The sequence below is a fragment of the Vigna umbellata genome, chromosome 1 (assembly GCF_029865625.1).
Source record: "Vigna umbellata cultivar VRB3 chromosome 1, Vumbellata_1.0, whole genome shotgun sequence".
Lineage (NCBI taxonomy): Eukaryota > Viridiplantae > Streptophyta > Magnoliopsida > Fabales > Fabaceae > Vigna > Vigna umbellata.
This window is the reverse complement of record NC_142165.1, coordinates 90,219,011-90,234,215: the sequence shown is the minus strand read 5'-3', so window position 1 is coordinate 90,234,215 and position 15,205 is coordinate 90,219,011. Positions and strand designations below refer to the sequence as shown.

Genomic DNA, 15,205 nt, shown 5'->3' with positions numbered 1-15,205 from the left:
ACATGTCCTTTTTCAAATTTCCGGCACTCAATAGCAATTGTATAAGGAAAATAGAAAGATACTTTCTGTGGGGATAGAGATCAGAGGCAAGGAAAATAATATGGTTTAAATGGAAAATTTTTGTGCAAAACAAAAGAAGAGAGTGGATTAGAATCAAAGATATTAGGAGTTTTAATTTAGCTTTAGTAACTAAATGAAAATGGAAACTAGGAGTAAAATCACATGGTCTATGGAAAGAAGGTACAGAGTTCGAGTATGAATCATGGAGAAATATGAAAGAGGACAATACACCTAAGAATTAATCATGCGGCAGCTATCAGAGAGAGGTGTGCATCTTAGAACAAAATAACAATTGGTTTGATGAAAGTATAAGATGGAAATTAGGCAATGGCAATGGAAATTAGGTGGAAGGGAGATACAACATGTATAAATATCAAAGACTGTATGCAAATTCCATGAAGAAGGGGACAGTGGTAGAAATGCTAGGTATTGTTAGGGTAAAGTTAAATGTGATAGATTGAATTAGATTATTTATTTGTTTAAGAATTTTGTCAGTTTTAGAGTGTAAGGGTTACTATTTTAATGTAGTAATTATTAGAAAATAATAATAAATAATGTATTAATTGTAGAGTTTAAGATTTTATAGGTGAAAAGTCAATATGTAATGTAAGTGTATGAATTGTTTGTTAGTGTCTAAGTGACACTGGCATATACCATAAAAAAATATTATTAAGTGTTATTTTCTTAACAAATTGACATCAGATGTGAGTGTTCAAGTGAGAAAGAGATAATGAGAGATATATGACCAACCTAAAAAATAGTGGGTTCCTGGTTGATAAAGAAAATCAACTTTAACAATTGGAGTGTGCATATGAAAGCTTTTCTAGGATCCCAAGACACGGGGAATGTTGTTACAAATGGCTATGAAGAGCACTCACAAGATGAAGAGCATACATTGGCTCAAGTTGTTACACTAAGAAAATCACGTGTGAAGGATTAATCAACCTTGTATATATTGTACTGAGCTGTTGATGAATTTGGCTTTGAAAAGATAGTGAATGTAAAATCTTCAAGAGAAACGTGGCAGATTCTGGAGAAAGTTTACAAAGGTGATAACCGTGTCCAATAAGTCAAACTTCAAAATCTCAGAGACGAGTTGAAAGTATGAGAATGAAGGATAGAGAATAAGTTACAGAGTATATATCTTGGGTGGAGGTGGTAGCAAATCAACTCGGAAGAAATGGAGAGGAGTTGCCTCTCAGCTGGATTGTGGAAAAGATCCTAACTTGGAGAACAGTATCATGTGATTGAGTTGAAAAAAACTCTTATGAATTAGCTTACGATTTGAAATATAATAGAGTTTTCTAAGTCATAAAAAATTACCTTGTCACAAGAAATGGTGTTCCTTGTCTGTGTTGAATTTGGATAGTATAATAGCCTTACTAACACGAAAATAGTTTTTAATGTTTGTTATTTTAGGCTTTTAACATTTGTTAAATGTCCGACGTCATAGCGGGAGACGTTAAATTGACGTCTATTGTCTAACAGACGTCAATTAACGTCTACTGCATTTATAATAGACATTAATTGAAGTTTGTTGTTCTTAGAACATACATCAATTTATGGGTTTGTTTTTTTAAATTTTTCGCCAATATTTTCCACCATTGAAACCATGGAAAATCAATATATAATAAAAGAATACACCACAAAAATTTCCAGAATTTTCGAAGTAGTAACAACTAATGAAAAGTTCAACAACCAATGGAAATGCAACAACCAATATACATAAAAAAACAAAAAATGAAACTAATCGTGAGGGTGACGGAGTAGACAGGTGTCACTGTGAGGGTAAGGAGAAGACAACCACTCTCGAAAGAGAACTCAACGGTGCTCCAAATGATATCTATGCATGAAACCAATAAGTTAAAATGAAAAGAAATCATACATAAAGTCAGCAATCAACAAACATTTATATTTAGTGAAAAAAACATTACCTTTGGTGGTCGTCGAAAGCTTCCCTGGAGAGGTTCGACCCGCAATGAAGAAACTGCGCTAAAAACCAGTAGAGTAAGTGTTCTTTCTCGCGCTCTTAAAATATCTTCACGCTCAATTTCTTATTAATTTGAACATCAATAAATGTCTGTTCTTTGACCAATAGACGTTAAAAAGACAATTAACGTATGTTCCCTAACCAACAGACGTCTAACGGGTATCTTAAAATATATTCACACTCAAATTTTTATGAATTTGAACACCAATAGACATCTCTTGCTTGATCAAGAGGCGACAAAAAGACGATTAACTTTTGTTCCTCTGACCAACAGACGTGTAATGAGTCTCGTAAAATATCTTTGCACTCAAATTTTTATGAATTTGAACATCAATAAACGTTTGTTGCTTGACCAAGAGACGTCAAAAAGGAAATTAACGTATGTTCTTCTGACCAACATACTTGTAATGAGTCTCTTAAAGTATCTTCGTACTCAAATTTTTATGAATTTAAACACCAATAGACATTTGTTGCTTGACTAAGAGATGTTAAAAAAACATTTGTTCCCAACCAACCGACATCAATCGCGTGATTTTATTTACATTGGTATTTTTTAACTTTAGATGCTTAGTTTTCAAACATTGAACGTTAGACGTTATAGTTTCATTTTCACTAGTGTTTGACAGATGCAAAATCTTCAGAGTCTAAATTCAATGTATGTTTTTTAAAAGTCAACGTGTGTTTACCTTGAGTAATGAATGTTGTTGGTTGTCATCCCCCACCCAAACTTGTAAAATTATGTGTATATATAATGAGAATTTATGAAAATTAAATTAGGTGAATTTTTAATTTTATTAACAAAGCACTTCAGTTAATGTTAATAAATAATAAACTTAAAATAAAATATAATAAAGAATAGAAAACTTATTAGTTTATTTTCTCTCTCTTTACTTCTTGAGTCAGTTATTATTTGTATTCTTCTCACCCCTCTCACATGTTCTCTCCCTTTCTCATTATTTTGGTCTCATTTATGACTTGTTTTGCTTCATTCTTGATAAAAAAAGGTATAAAATTATCTCTTCTCTTACTTAATAGTGTATTATTTTTTTTAAGAATATAAAAGGAAAAGTTATCTGTGTTTTCATAAGCCATTATTAATTGTTGCTTGATTATAATGTTCTTCCATATTTAATTAGATTATGATCATTTTTTTTATGCTAATCTTTGGTAATAATAGGAAAGTTAAAGATATTTTACTTAATTAATAATTTAATTCATTAAATTTATACTTTTCTTGTTTTTATATATAAAAAATTATAATGAAAATGATAAAAATAAGGTTGTGAAATAAAATGAAAAATGAATTTCTTATAAGCAATACGATTATTTATATTGAAAAAGAAATAACTAAAAGTTTTAATTTTGATATAATTATTGATGAGTTAAACATTTGAAGAAATAAAGAACAATACTTTGGACCTATGTGATTTTTTTTATAATTATTTTTATATTAAAATATGTGCTCATTTTGGTTGTATTAGTAATCATTATTAATTATTTAAATTTTAAATATAGTATTTTAAACCTCTGAAAATTATTGGTTCGTCAGTGCTTGTGTTTGAGATGATAAGTGATGATGGTAGGTTGTGATATGAGATAAATAAAGTAAGTATGCATGATGAAGTAATATTTTATTAATGTGAATGTGATATTGAAAAATGTTTTGTTCGAACTAGTTTGTTATTATAATTTTTATGCGATATTTGTTATGAAAAAATTGTAAAGAGTTAGATATATTTTTGTCTTTTAACCTCCGCTCAAAATTAGAATTAGTTTTTTTTTCAAAATTTTAAATTAATTTAGTTTCATCGTTATAAGTACGTGAATTTAGTCATTTTAATCAAATTTTGTTAAATTTATTTAAGATTTTAAATATATTTTTCAATTAATATTAAAAAAAAATATCAAATAAAATAAACAACTCAAATATTATCATGAAATATATTTAAAATATCAAATAAACTTCACATAATTTAATTAAAATGACTAAATTTACATATTTCTAAAATTGATAAACTAAATCAAATCAAAGTTTTAAAGAAAAACTAATTTTAATTTTCAATTAAAGGAAAAAATCATATTTAATCAAATTTTAAATTATTAACTTTGTTTTTTAGTTATGTGATGATTTGTTTTCAATGATCGTACTGTATGTGAAAGATATGACAAGTAAAATATTAAACTTGAATGAATTAGCGCAAAAGATATGTTATATATTTTCTTTTGTAAATGTTTTCCTTATTTCGATGATGTATATAGATATTAATAAAGATGGAAATAAATCTTTTGAATATATATAGGAGTTTGGTGCTAGGGTACGTCTGTTTTTCAGTTGGTACACATTAATTTAATAATTATCATTCTTAAAACTAAAAAGAAAAAGAAACCCCCAAACCCTTACACCTCTCTCATTCCTCTCAACCTTTACTTTTTCATCTCTCTCACTCCAATCTTTTCTCTGTCATCCCTACTATAGCTCCAAATGAAAAAATCAAGAACACTTGTAAAGAGTTGAGTCATTGATATATTCACCTTCAGCAAAGGTTCATTCAAGATCTCTTCAACTTCACAATCTTCACTAACTTCTCTAATTTTATCATCTACATATGTTGAATCATCATCTATAAACAAAACCTTCCAGGCCAATTACCAATTTCTTCGTATGTCATTATGCTTGTGAAAATTAGATAAAATTATAAACGACAAAAATTATAAAATGAAAACTCATTATAAAATCATTTTTTGTAAGAAATGGTTTAATAACTAGTGTTTCTCATTTTTTTTTTCTAGGCCAATTACCAATTCCTTTGATGTCATTATCCTTGTAAAAATTAGATAAAATTAGATAAGATAAAAATTATAAAATGAAAACTCATTATAAAATCATTTGTAAGAAATTGTTTAAGAGCGAGTATTTCTGATTTTTTCGAGGTCAATTATCAATTCATTTATGCTTGTGAAAATTGGATAAAATTAGATAAGACAAAAATTATAAAATGAAAACTCATTATAAAATCATTTTTTGTAAGATTGTTTAACAACCATTGTTTCTGATTTTTTTCCAATTATGGAGTGAGAGAGATGAAAGAAAAAGGGTTGAGAGGAATGAGAGGGTTTCGGGTTTTTTTTTAGTTTTGAAAATGAAAATTATTAAAATACCCTTAACCTTAAAACTTATAACCTATGTTATATAAGGATATTTTTGTATACTAAAATCCGACTAAAATGTACCAAGTGAAAAACAAATAAATATATATTTCGAACATGCTTGTTGTTTTAAAGGTGTTATAAAAAGTAATTAAAAATTATTTAAGAGTTTTCACATTAAAAAATATTTAAATAACAATCAACTTTAGAAACAAAAAATAATTGGTCATCATGACTAATTTAGATACTAATTAGCTTATAAACTAAAAATAATAAATCATTAAAATAGTCACTAATGAATAAAAATCATAATTAATTTATGAATTAAACTCTAAATGGGTCATTAAAACTAATTATCAAAATTTTGACTATAAAAAATTTAGTGTTTAAATAGGTCATTAATTAATATTAGTAACCAATTCCTTGATATTCAAAACCATGATAACTAAAATTAACCAATTTAAAGTCTAATTCACAAAATAATTACAATTTTTTATTCATAATAGTTATTATTTTAATAAAAATAATTTTTAATTTATAAATTAGTATGTAAATTAATCATTACTTATTTTTTGTTTCAAATTGATTGTTATTAAAGGTTTTTCTTATAGTATAAATATTTTAAGTTTGGTTTTATTTCTTCTAAAAATGAATTAATATATTTTTTTTATCAAATTTATAGTGACGAGTGTTCTATAATAATTCATGACATTAGTTGTTTGTGTATCAATTTCACCAACACGATTTATATAGCTACTATTAGATATTAACAGAAGAGGCTACATTTGTTTGAAAAAGAAAAGTGAAATAAGAAGAATAGTGAAATAAAATTGAAAATTATAAATATTATTGAACATGTAATATCTTAATTTTTTTTATAACATTCAACTATTATAGGCTTTCTTATAGTTCAATAATAATAAGTAGTTAATTAAAAGAAAGTATATAAGATGCTATTACAAATAATCCAAAAATAACAACAAAATATATTCTAAAACCTAGACTATTGTGACATATTACACTAAACAAAAAATGTAACAGGGTATTTAGATTAACGAATGAAATTTGAAACTAAACATTCTACTTTACGCCTCAACTACATCTCTTCCTAGCATCTGCTCACCAGAGACATTTCCCTAAGATCACACTATTAATGTGATCATTGCAAAAGAGAAGAAACAAAACAGACAAACAAACACAGAGAAGAAATGTTAAGTTAACTTACAAAAAGATATTTTATATAATAGAACTACATCAGTTAACATACATATAAGTTATACCAATCCATCCTAAAACATGCGACCATGCGTTCTAGACTTGATGGTCCGGACAAGCATTGATGTCGAGTTATGGCGGGTTGTACACTTGTAGTAGTGGAACAACTGACCAACCCCAAGCTACCACACAAGGTTAGTCTGTCAAACAACTACCACACAAGGTTAGTTGTCAAACAACGCCATAGGCCAAGGTAAAACCCCTAGACTAGGATCTCCTGCTACTCTCACCACATTTCTCATCCCTCTTTACTTGAGAATGAATGACCATTAAAGTGTCAGGATAACCCTAAGACTAAGCTTCCTACATCAATACATTACACATCACACAACCAACTTAAGGATTTCTTTATAACATCATGTGTTGTTTCACACCCACAAGTTATTTCATATGAACTTCACATTAAAACTCATATACACAACATCCATTTAACCTTGACTGAATTTTCAATATAAACAATGTAAACATTCACACATTACATCTTAACAAAATACCTTAAAGAGTGTATCAAAACAGTTACAAGAAATTTATATGCCAAAACAAAGAATAGAAAATATCGTAGAAGCAAGAGAAATGTCAAAAGAAATTTTTTGGCCAAAAGACATGGCGTTGAGCGCCACCTACGTGTAATTGAGTGTCATTCTTCTCGCAACTTTGGCACTGGGCGCCACCTACATTCAATAAAGCGTCATACTAGAGTTTACAAAACTAAGTTAATTGATCTAATGCACTCAAAACCTTTCCAATTGACCAAATTGATATTAAAATTGATTCAAAAACATGTTTATGACTAAAATTGAATACCAATTTGCTTATTTGGCCAGGAGTAAAGTCAATCAAAACCAACAACTCAAAAGCTCACAACATAAATGAACACATAAAAGACTATATTTATGCAAAATAACAGACCAATAATTCCTACATACTACTAACACAGACTACCAACATCCAACTCACTCAAACAATTCCCCATAGAAATTCACTTGACAAACCACCACCACTAGATCAATATCAACCATCACGCTAACCTATGTCTAAACCACAATTCAGTAACCCAAAATGACCAAACGTACAATGCAGACCACTAAAGTGCCTCAACATGTTTTCTAGTTTCTCAATTCAATCAACAACCAATTAGACTCAGCAAAACACAATTATTTTAACAGATCAGATTTCATATACCATTTTATCAATTTATAACTAAGTAAAACATGCAACACAATCTATTAGAACAAAAGTAACATTCAAAAAGCGGTAGTTGGCTCCCCTTACCTTAAAGAGGACCCAATTGTTCTACAAGAGCTAAGATGACTCCATCAACTCAAGGAACTCTATCTACACCTACAACTCACAAAAACATGGTCAGGGTATACCGTTAGAATCACTGATTAGCATAGAGTCTTATAGAAGACTCAGATGATACATGCAAAAACACTATAGCTCGCATGTAAATAAAACGAGACAAACCAAAGAAAAAGAGTAAAACTAACTTATTCTTTTAGAGAAATTGATCGAGTAAACTTAAAGATATCACCGTTGTGATCACTCAAGCTATCTCTGATATTCAAACAGATGAACACAAGAGAAGAACTCCTAGAAAGAAGTTAAAGAACTCTAAAAAAGTAGTTTCTAGAAAAATTTTATATTTTAAAATAATGAAACTTGTTTATAACGAAACTATTTATATTAAAACATTTAATATTAAAATTATCGAGTCTCATCATTTTTAAACTACTAACACTGCTAAAATACCATTTTCTAAGTCTTTACATCATTTACAAAAGTAATTGTTCTTTAATATCTTTTTAAAAAACAACTTAACGATATCATTTTTAATATATAATAATATATATTAATGCTTTAAGTTAAAAGAGAGAAAAATATAATTAGAATTTAAATATAGTTAATTTTGCTTCTATGAATGAGTGTTAAAATATTAAAGTTTTACAAAAAAAACTGTTAAAATGAGTTTAATGAAGAAATATAAATGTTGGCAATAAATATTAATTAAATTTCTCTGCTTGTTAAATAAATAATCATAAATACAATATTAAAAGAATTAGTTTTTATTAACAGTTTTAATGCATGCAATTATGTTTTCAAGATACAATAATGATGCTATTAATTGAATTAAAAAAATTATCCAATTACCAGTTCATTTATTTAAATTTTTTTTACCAAACTGACTGGACTACACAAAAAAAAAATGCTGGTATGAAAATTGAAAAGAAAAATAAAGAAGAGACATTCAATACGTGGACACAGCATCACATTTGAAATATATAATACAGGCAAAACGATCAGCCCAATGGAAAACAAGTAACGTTGAAACTGCTGTTGTAAACAATGCAATAAATGAAGCATATATTTAAATTAATATAACAATATAAATAAGAAAACAATTAATGCGTGTAGGCTGTAAAGATGAAATGCTTTAATATTTGAATTTGTTTAAGATAAGTAATTAATGAATAGATTGAATGTTTTCTTCTTTTCATTCATTGCAAGTGCATATATATTGTTAAAATGAAAAAAAAAACAAAGATAAGAAAACCAAATATTAAACAAATGTTTTGATTGAAATTTTAAAAAAATTAAGATAAATTGAACTGAATGAAAAAAAAAATCTCTTTGTAATTAAAAAAAAACTAGAATTTGATATGATTTTTTAAAAATTAATTTGAAAAAAAATATAAAATATGTTAACAAAATATTAAAAGAAAATTGGAAGTTAGTTTGATCTGAAAAAGATAATATGAGATATATTAATATGATATTAAATAGAAATTAAAAGTTAATCTGAACGTTTTTTTTTGACAATGAATAAAGAAGAATGGAAAAATGAGTTAAAGAGGAAGAAAAACGAGTATATGCATAGGAAAGAGAATTTCAATAATTTATTTTTTCCAATAAAAATCAGTGTTGGGCAACACTGCCCTGATCGATTCCCTTTATAAATAAGGTTCACTTCAGAGTCTCATACACACTTGAGCGAGCAAAGGTTTCAAACCTTCTGCTCAGGAACCACCTCTGCTTATCTGCAGATCCAGTTGGTATCCTCTTCTTCATCTCTCTCTCTCTCTTCTTTATACGTAATTTACTCCTGTCATCGGATGTTTTTTTCTCCTTTTTTCCACCCTTTGATTCATCATTTCATTCTTTTCTTTTAAAAAATGAGTTTTTCCTTTGTGCATGTATGTGTTGTTTCAGACCTCACCATATGCATGGTTTATTTTCATTTGATCTGAACATTCCTCGTATCTTAAAGATCTGATTTTTTTGACTCCTTTTCATGCATCAATGTCCTAAGCTTGGTATTTCAGGGCTTTCCGTTTGCAAAAAGTATTTTTTTAAAGCAAAGTAGTTTTTATTGCTCAGAGTTCAGAGGCTACTCCGATTCTTACATATTAAAATTCAATTTCAAAAATAAAATCAGAGCAAACTACTTTTTAAGCCTTATTCTTACTTTTTTTTTCCTATTTTTCAATCCAAATTCACTTTTTCCCCTTTTTAGTAAATCATATATATATATATATATATATATATATATATATATATATATATTAAATAATAAAAGTAATAAAGAGCACGTCATGGGGATGAAATTGAGGAATATTCATAAAACTGGATTTCTGGATAAGGACACCAGAGGCAGAACGAAACGTAGATCTCAACCTTAATTTTATGTTCCGGTTTTTTAAAAATTACTGAAATGTCAGAAGAATGTGTTTGATGAATTTATAAGGAATGAACATTTACTTCCATTTACAGGAATTAAAAACCATGTTTATCCATAGTTATGAATTTATTTACTTGAATTTATGTCGATGCATTTACCATACCCTTAAATTTTTCATTAGAATAGAAAACATCCATTTCATCGATACACTGCTGCTTTACGTTGCCACTTACTGCAGAACAGTGAAATAATTAAATAATCTTATACTACGCTGAATAATATTTTCTTTTGACAGTAATGCAGGTTTTATGAGTCAGTAGAAACCTCACAACACAACCTGGTTCTTCCTTCCTTTCAGTCTTTGGCATTCAGACGCAAATTAAGGAACAATGAATCCTCAAGGTGAGACAACCCATTCCTTTTCCAACACTTATTTGTTTGAAACATTTATGTATCTCTGATGACCTTTTTGCTGAAGGTGACTCATCTGGAACGAGCCCTCATCTATCGATTGAATTACTGGAGAAGCTGCTTCCTTCTTTTCTCCTCGCTGCGGAAAATAGGCAAGGGAATAAAGAGCTTCCTTTATTTCCCTCTGCTAATGTTCCTCCTCGTGAAACTTTTGATGTAGCATTGGGATCCAATGTTCCGCTATCAAGTTCCCATGCTGGAACTTCTCAAAATCCTTCCAGCTATATTGATTTGTCATTAAGGCTAGGCCCTCCCAATCAGGGTCCTGTAAGATCTCCTGCTATGAATTCATGTAACATTTTTGCAGCAAGACATGCAGTGCGAATGCAGGGCATGCATGGACAAACCAACAAGAGAGGTTTTCCGGACCATGCTTTAGGAGATAATCATGTGGGTAGCATGGGTCAACTGGCATTACTGGCCAAACGACGTGCTACTGAGTCTCACATCAGTGCAAGCAACTATGTGAACCCATCACCACCGTTTTCTCAGATGCAGCAACTATTCGGTAAAACTACACCCGTTCAAGGTACGTGTTCATCCCTTTTTCTTGCAAGATATATTTTAGCCAATGAGTCTGCTGGCCCAACAAGATTTGAAATGCATAAAACATGAAATATGGGTTCTCTATCAGTAATGTATGAAATAGAGAAATAATATTTTGTAATATCATTTTTAGGTGTACAAATTTTACATTCATTTTGATATTATCTTTATTTTTATTTTTATAATGTGTGTGAAGGTAAATATGTGTCACACTACTGTTATTTTTAGTTATCTTTTATAAATAAGTAATAACAGATGATACATGTTTACATTTATTTATTATAAAAATAAAATATTCATAAAAAATGAATTTATGTATCAAATAAATAAAAAAGTTATATATGTTAAAATATCATTTATACTTACATGTACAAATGGTTCACTTATTTTTTTTTATGATTATTTTACTTTCTCTTGAATGTGTTGTAAAATAAATATAACGTATGTGAAATCGTTATTACTATATGAAATATTATATACTATTTATTGAAATATTTTTGTTTTGATTTCATACTTTTTAATAAATTTAACTAATAAAAGTTTTATTTAAAAATTCTTATCACTATTAATTGTAAATTAATATTACTACTATCTCGTATTAAAGATGCAAAAATTTCTTACTAAAAGGATTAAATCACATTGGTAAGTAGAAATAAATTCTTCTTTTGCAATGAAAATTAGTAATAGTATAGATGCTTCTAGATTTTCGACTAAGAAGATAATTTTCAGACACACGTAGCACCACTACAGGTTCCATTTACATGACGATTTTTCAATTCACACTCACATAAATGTATATAAGTTACTTTAGTGTGCATTTAATTTTTTATTTAAATGTCATAATTTTATTTTTAATGATAGTAAACTAATGGAATTATTTGTGTATTTTTAATGTATTAGCATATACATAGAGAGAGATGTAACAAAATATTATATATAGAGAGAGATTTATTTATGAATGTGTATGAGAATTAAATTTTTTTTAATTAATACATTTGACTTAATAATAGCCTTTAATGAGTGGGTTTTAAATTTTATTTGATAACTTAAAGAAAAATTAATATATAAATAAATATATTATTATCATATTAGAATATTGAAAACATTTTCAACTTCGACAAAAAATGCTTTTCAAAGTTTTTCGTTAATCTGAGATCAATTTTTTGTTTTTTTATTATTACTTTATCTCTTTTTATTTATCCTTTGCATCTAAATTGAATTTTTGTATTTTCTTTTAAAAAAACATCACTTGTTAACAATAACGTTGAATATATAATATACATAAATATAAAAAAGAATTTATATGTTTAAAATATTTATTTACACTAAAAAATTGAAAAATAGAGTGAGAGCATTACTTGTGTTATCCCCAGTACTGATGCTCCTATAGCATCAACTAGACCGTACCAGGGATGTCTATTGTGAAAAGACAAGGTTTTGGTAACAGCCATGTCGATTATAATTCTTTGTTAATAAAATTAACCAAATCATAGACCTAACACCAATAAGAGGCCTCTTGAATATTGGAGGCCTTCAGCCTGTCATACAGCATACCTTCATTTGTGGACCATGGGTTCCATTATAATAACTCATTGCACAGTTCCTTGTAGCTTTACTAATCAATTTCAAAACCCTCAATATGATATATACTATAAGTGAATTTTCTTAGCACTTACAGTAGGACAAGGAGGTCTAAAAGATAAGGGGAAGGCAATTGAGTCATCATCATCATCATCAAGCCCCTATCGCCAAATAGGATTACCTGCTCAAGCATACATGCAAGAGCGTCTCCAGTATCGTCCAATAGGTTCTTCACCATCACTGCACGACCTCGCTCATGGACCACCACCTGTGGCACCAGGCATCTCCATGCTGCCAAAGCTATGCCCTTTTTTATTTGAGCAGAGACTTGACAACGAGAACACAAAGAATGCTCAGAATGAGAAACTGGATTACGCTGATTTGAAGGCAGACATGCTTTTGAGTGACTCTGAAAGTGAGGAAGAGGAGGAGGAAACTGATGAGGAGGACCAAGAAGATGATGTTCTTCCTGCCCAAGATGGAAACATGACGGATGACCCTCTTGATGATGAAGGAAAGTACATCATAGAACCTGTTGGGGAAGGGTGAGTTGACATATTTTCTGTATTTTGTATTTGTTTAGAAAACATTTGTGTTCATTTTTTTTATTTTCACTTCTGATTTTCTGTAGCTGGAGTCCTGCACATCGAGCAATTGATGGCATTAATTATGTCATTCAATCCCAGTTCCGAGGTGTCTTCCATTCCTACGGCTCTATCCCGTTAGCTGATAGACAAGAATGGTTTCGCATGTTCAAGGTAATTTAGTTCTATTAAGGATTTTTACTCATTTATAGATTACAATATTTCTTTTATTCACACAGTGTTATTTCACTATTAATGTTAGGAAAAATGCACTTGGGATGCTCGCCATGAGCAACATATCCAGAAGAGATTTGATTCGCATTGCTCAAAACATCTTGGAGACATCCTTTCACAGGTGAGGAACACTAGGAAGAAGCCGCAGTGGATGAAAGTGGAAGATTGGATTGAGCTTCTGGCCTATTGGGATACCCCAAGCTTCAAGAACATTTCCGCCAGAAACAAGGCCAATCGGACCTCCAGCAAAGGTCGAACAGACACTGGGGGCTACCAGGATTTTACTGATGTGGCCAAAGATTTGGTATGAATCTACTAACATGTTTTTTAAGGAAGTTTGTTTTGTTTTCCAATGTAGTAGTATTATATTTATACGTTAATAATCGTTTGTCGGCTTTCTTGTTTTGAAGGCCAAGAAGTTTGGTCGAGAGCCCTACCCTGATGAGTTTTTCTTGGCTGCAAACAAGTACAATTACACAGGCCATTGGATGGATAGTGGCGCTCCAAAGACATATGTGAGTTATTTAAATTATATATATTATGTTCTTAAGAAAATATAGTTTTGTTACAGATATATTAATTTTTCGTTTGAATAGGAGGAGTATCAGCTTCGTCTTTTAAAACGACAGACCCAGGTTGGTGAGGCCTCCTCCTCCAGGGTAACACAGGAGAGTAGGGTTGACATATTGAATGAGGCTGCCAAAGGAAAAATCAGTGGTCAAGTTTATGGCATCGCAGACAAAGCTGCAAATGTCCCTACTAAGGCAACATCACTGACTCAAGAGTCTGGTGCTCCTCCTTCATCTAGCGAAGTTTCTGAGGAGATAGATAAAGCTCAGCAATAAGCTGCAAAAGCTTAGCAGCAAGCTATGAAAGCTGCATTGTTTAGCAGGATAATCCTACCTTACATCGCAAATCGAACAATTAATGGAGTGAAGAAACAATGAAGAAAAAAAATAAGGCTATAGAGGGCTTAGGTGCCATGCCCTAGTATGCGTCAAATTTAGATAAATATTTTACTGTTTTTACTTTTGATCATTTTGGACTATGGAATATGTTTGGATGATAAGGATTTTTATGATATGGCTTTTTTATTTTTATTTATATTTATTTTAAGTTATATATCATAAATTATAAATAATAAATTAAGTAGTTAGAAAATTATAGATTGCAGAATATGTAAGAAGTATAGACATCAAATTTCCAAGCCCAGGGTAGGCGAAAGGCACCAAGCCATACACCGGGGCACCCTTTAAGTCGGGATTCAAGGTGTTCTTCATTCAAACTTCTCTAAATTCCAGGCTCCACAAGACTCCAACATCGAAGAGAAAAACCATTATTCCATGGACATGGCTTCCAACGGAGCTTTACCGTAAGTAGTCGGTTTTTTATACTTTTTGGTGCAGCTTTACGCAAAAATTACGAGAATGGGTAGGTTTTGAATTAATTAAAGTCGTAAACTAAGTATAGTGTCCAAACCACATGACCTTGGGTTAAACTTCTAAAAAATAGAAGTCGTGTTTGGATAACATGATTTTAGTGTATTTGGATTTGTACTGAAGTCATGATGACTTCTAATTTGGAATTTTAAAATTAAAAATCGTGTACCCAACACGACTTTCGTGGATGATTGTTAAT

At 29.6% G+C, this 15,205-nt stretch overlaps 1 protein-coding gene across 1 annotated transcript; it reads left to right on the top strand.

Moving 5' to 3' along the window:
• Positions 1 to 9,467: 9,467 nt before the first annotated feature.
• On the top strand, positions 9,468 to 14,648 carry LOC148206762 (uncharacterized). The gene is made up of 8 exons (XM_088114735.1): positions 9,468 to 9,525; positions 10,447 to 10,553; positions 10,630 to 11,151; positions 12,847 to 13,294; positions 13,381 to 13,507; positions 13,596 to 13,871; positions 13,978 to 14,082; positions 14,164 to 14,648. The coding sequence occupies exons 2-8, from the start codon at positions 10,541 to 10,543 to the stop codon at positions 14,410 to 14,412; spliced, it is 1,740 nt and encodes a 579-aa protein (XP_087970861.1). The 5' UTR covers positions 9,468 to 9,525; positions 10,447 to 10,540; the 3' UTR covers positions 14,413 to 14,648.
• The last annotated feature ends 557 nt before the right edge of the window (positions 14,649 to 15,205 follow it).

What these genes read in the sequence shown, in the direction of transcription:
- LOC148206762 (XM_088114735.1), top strand. An exon ending in CTGATGTGGCCAAAGATTTG is followed by an intron (nt 13,872 to 13,977) that starts GTATGAATCTAC and finishes CTTGTTTTGAAG; the next exon opens with GCCAAGAAGTTTGGTCGAGA. An exon ending in GTGGCGCTCCAAAGACATAT is followed by an intron (nt 14,083 to 14,163) that starts GTGAGTTATTTA and finishes TCGTTTGAATAG; the next exon opens with GAGGAGTATCAGCTTCGTCT.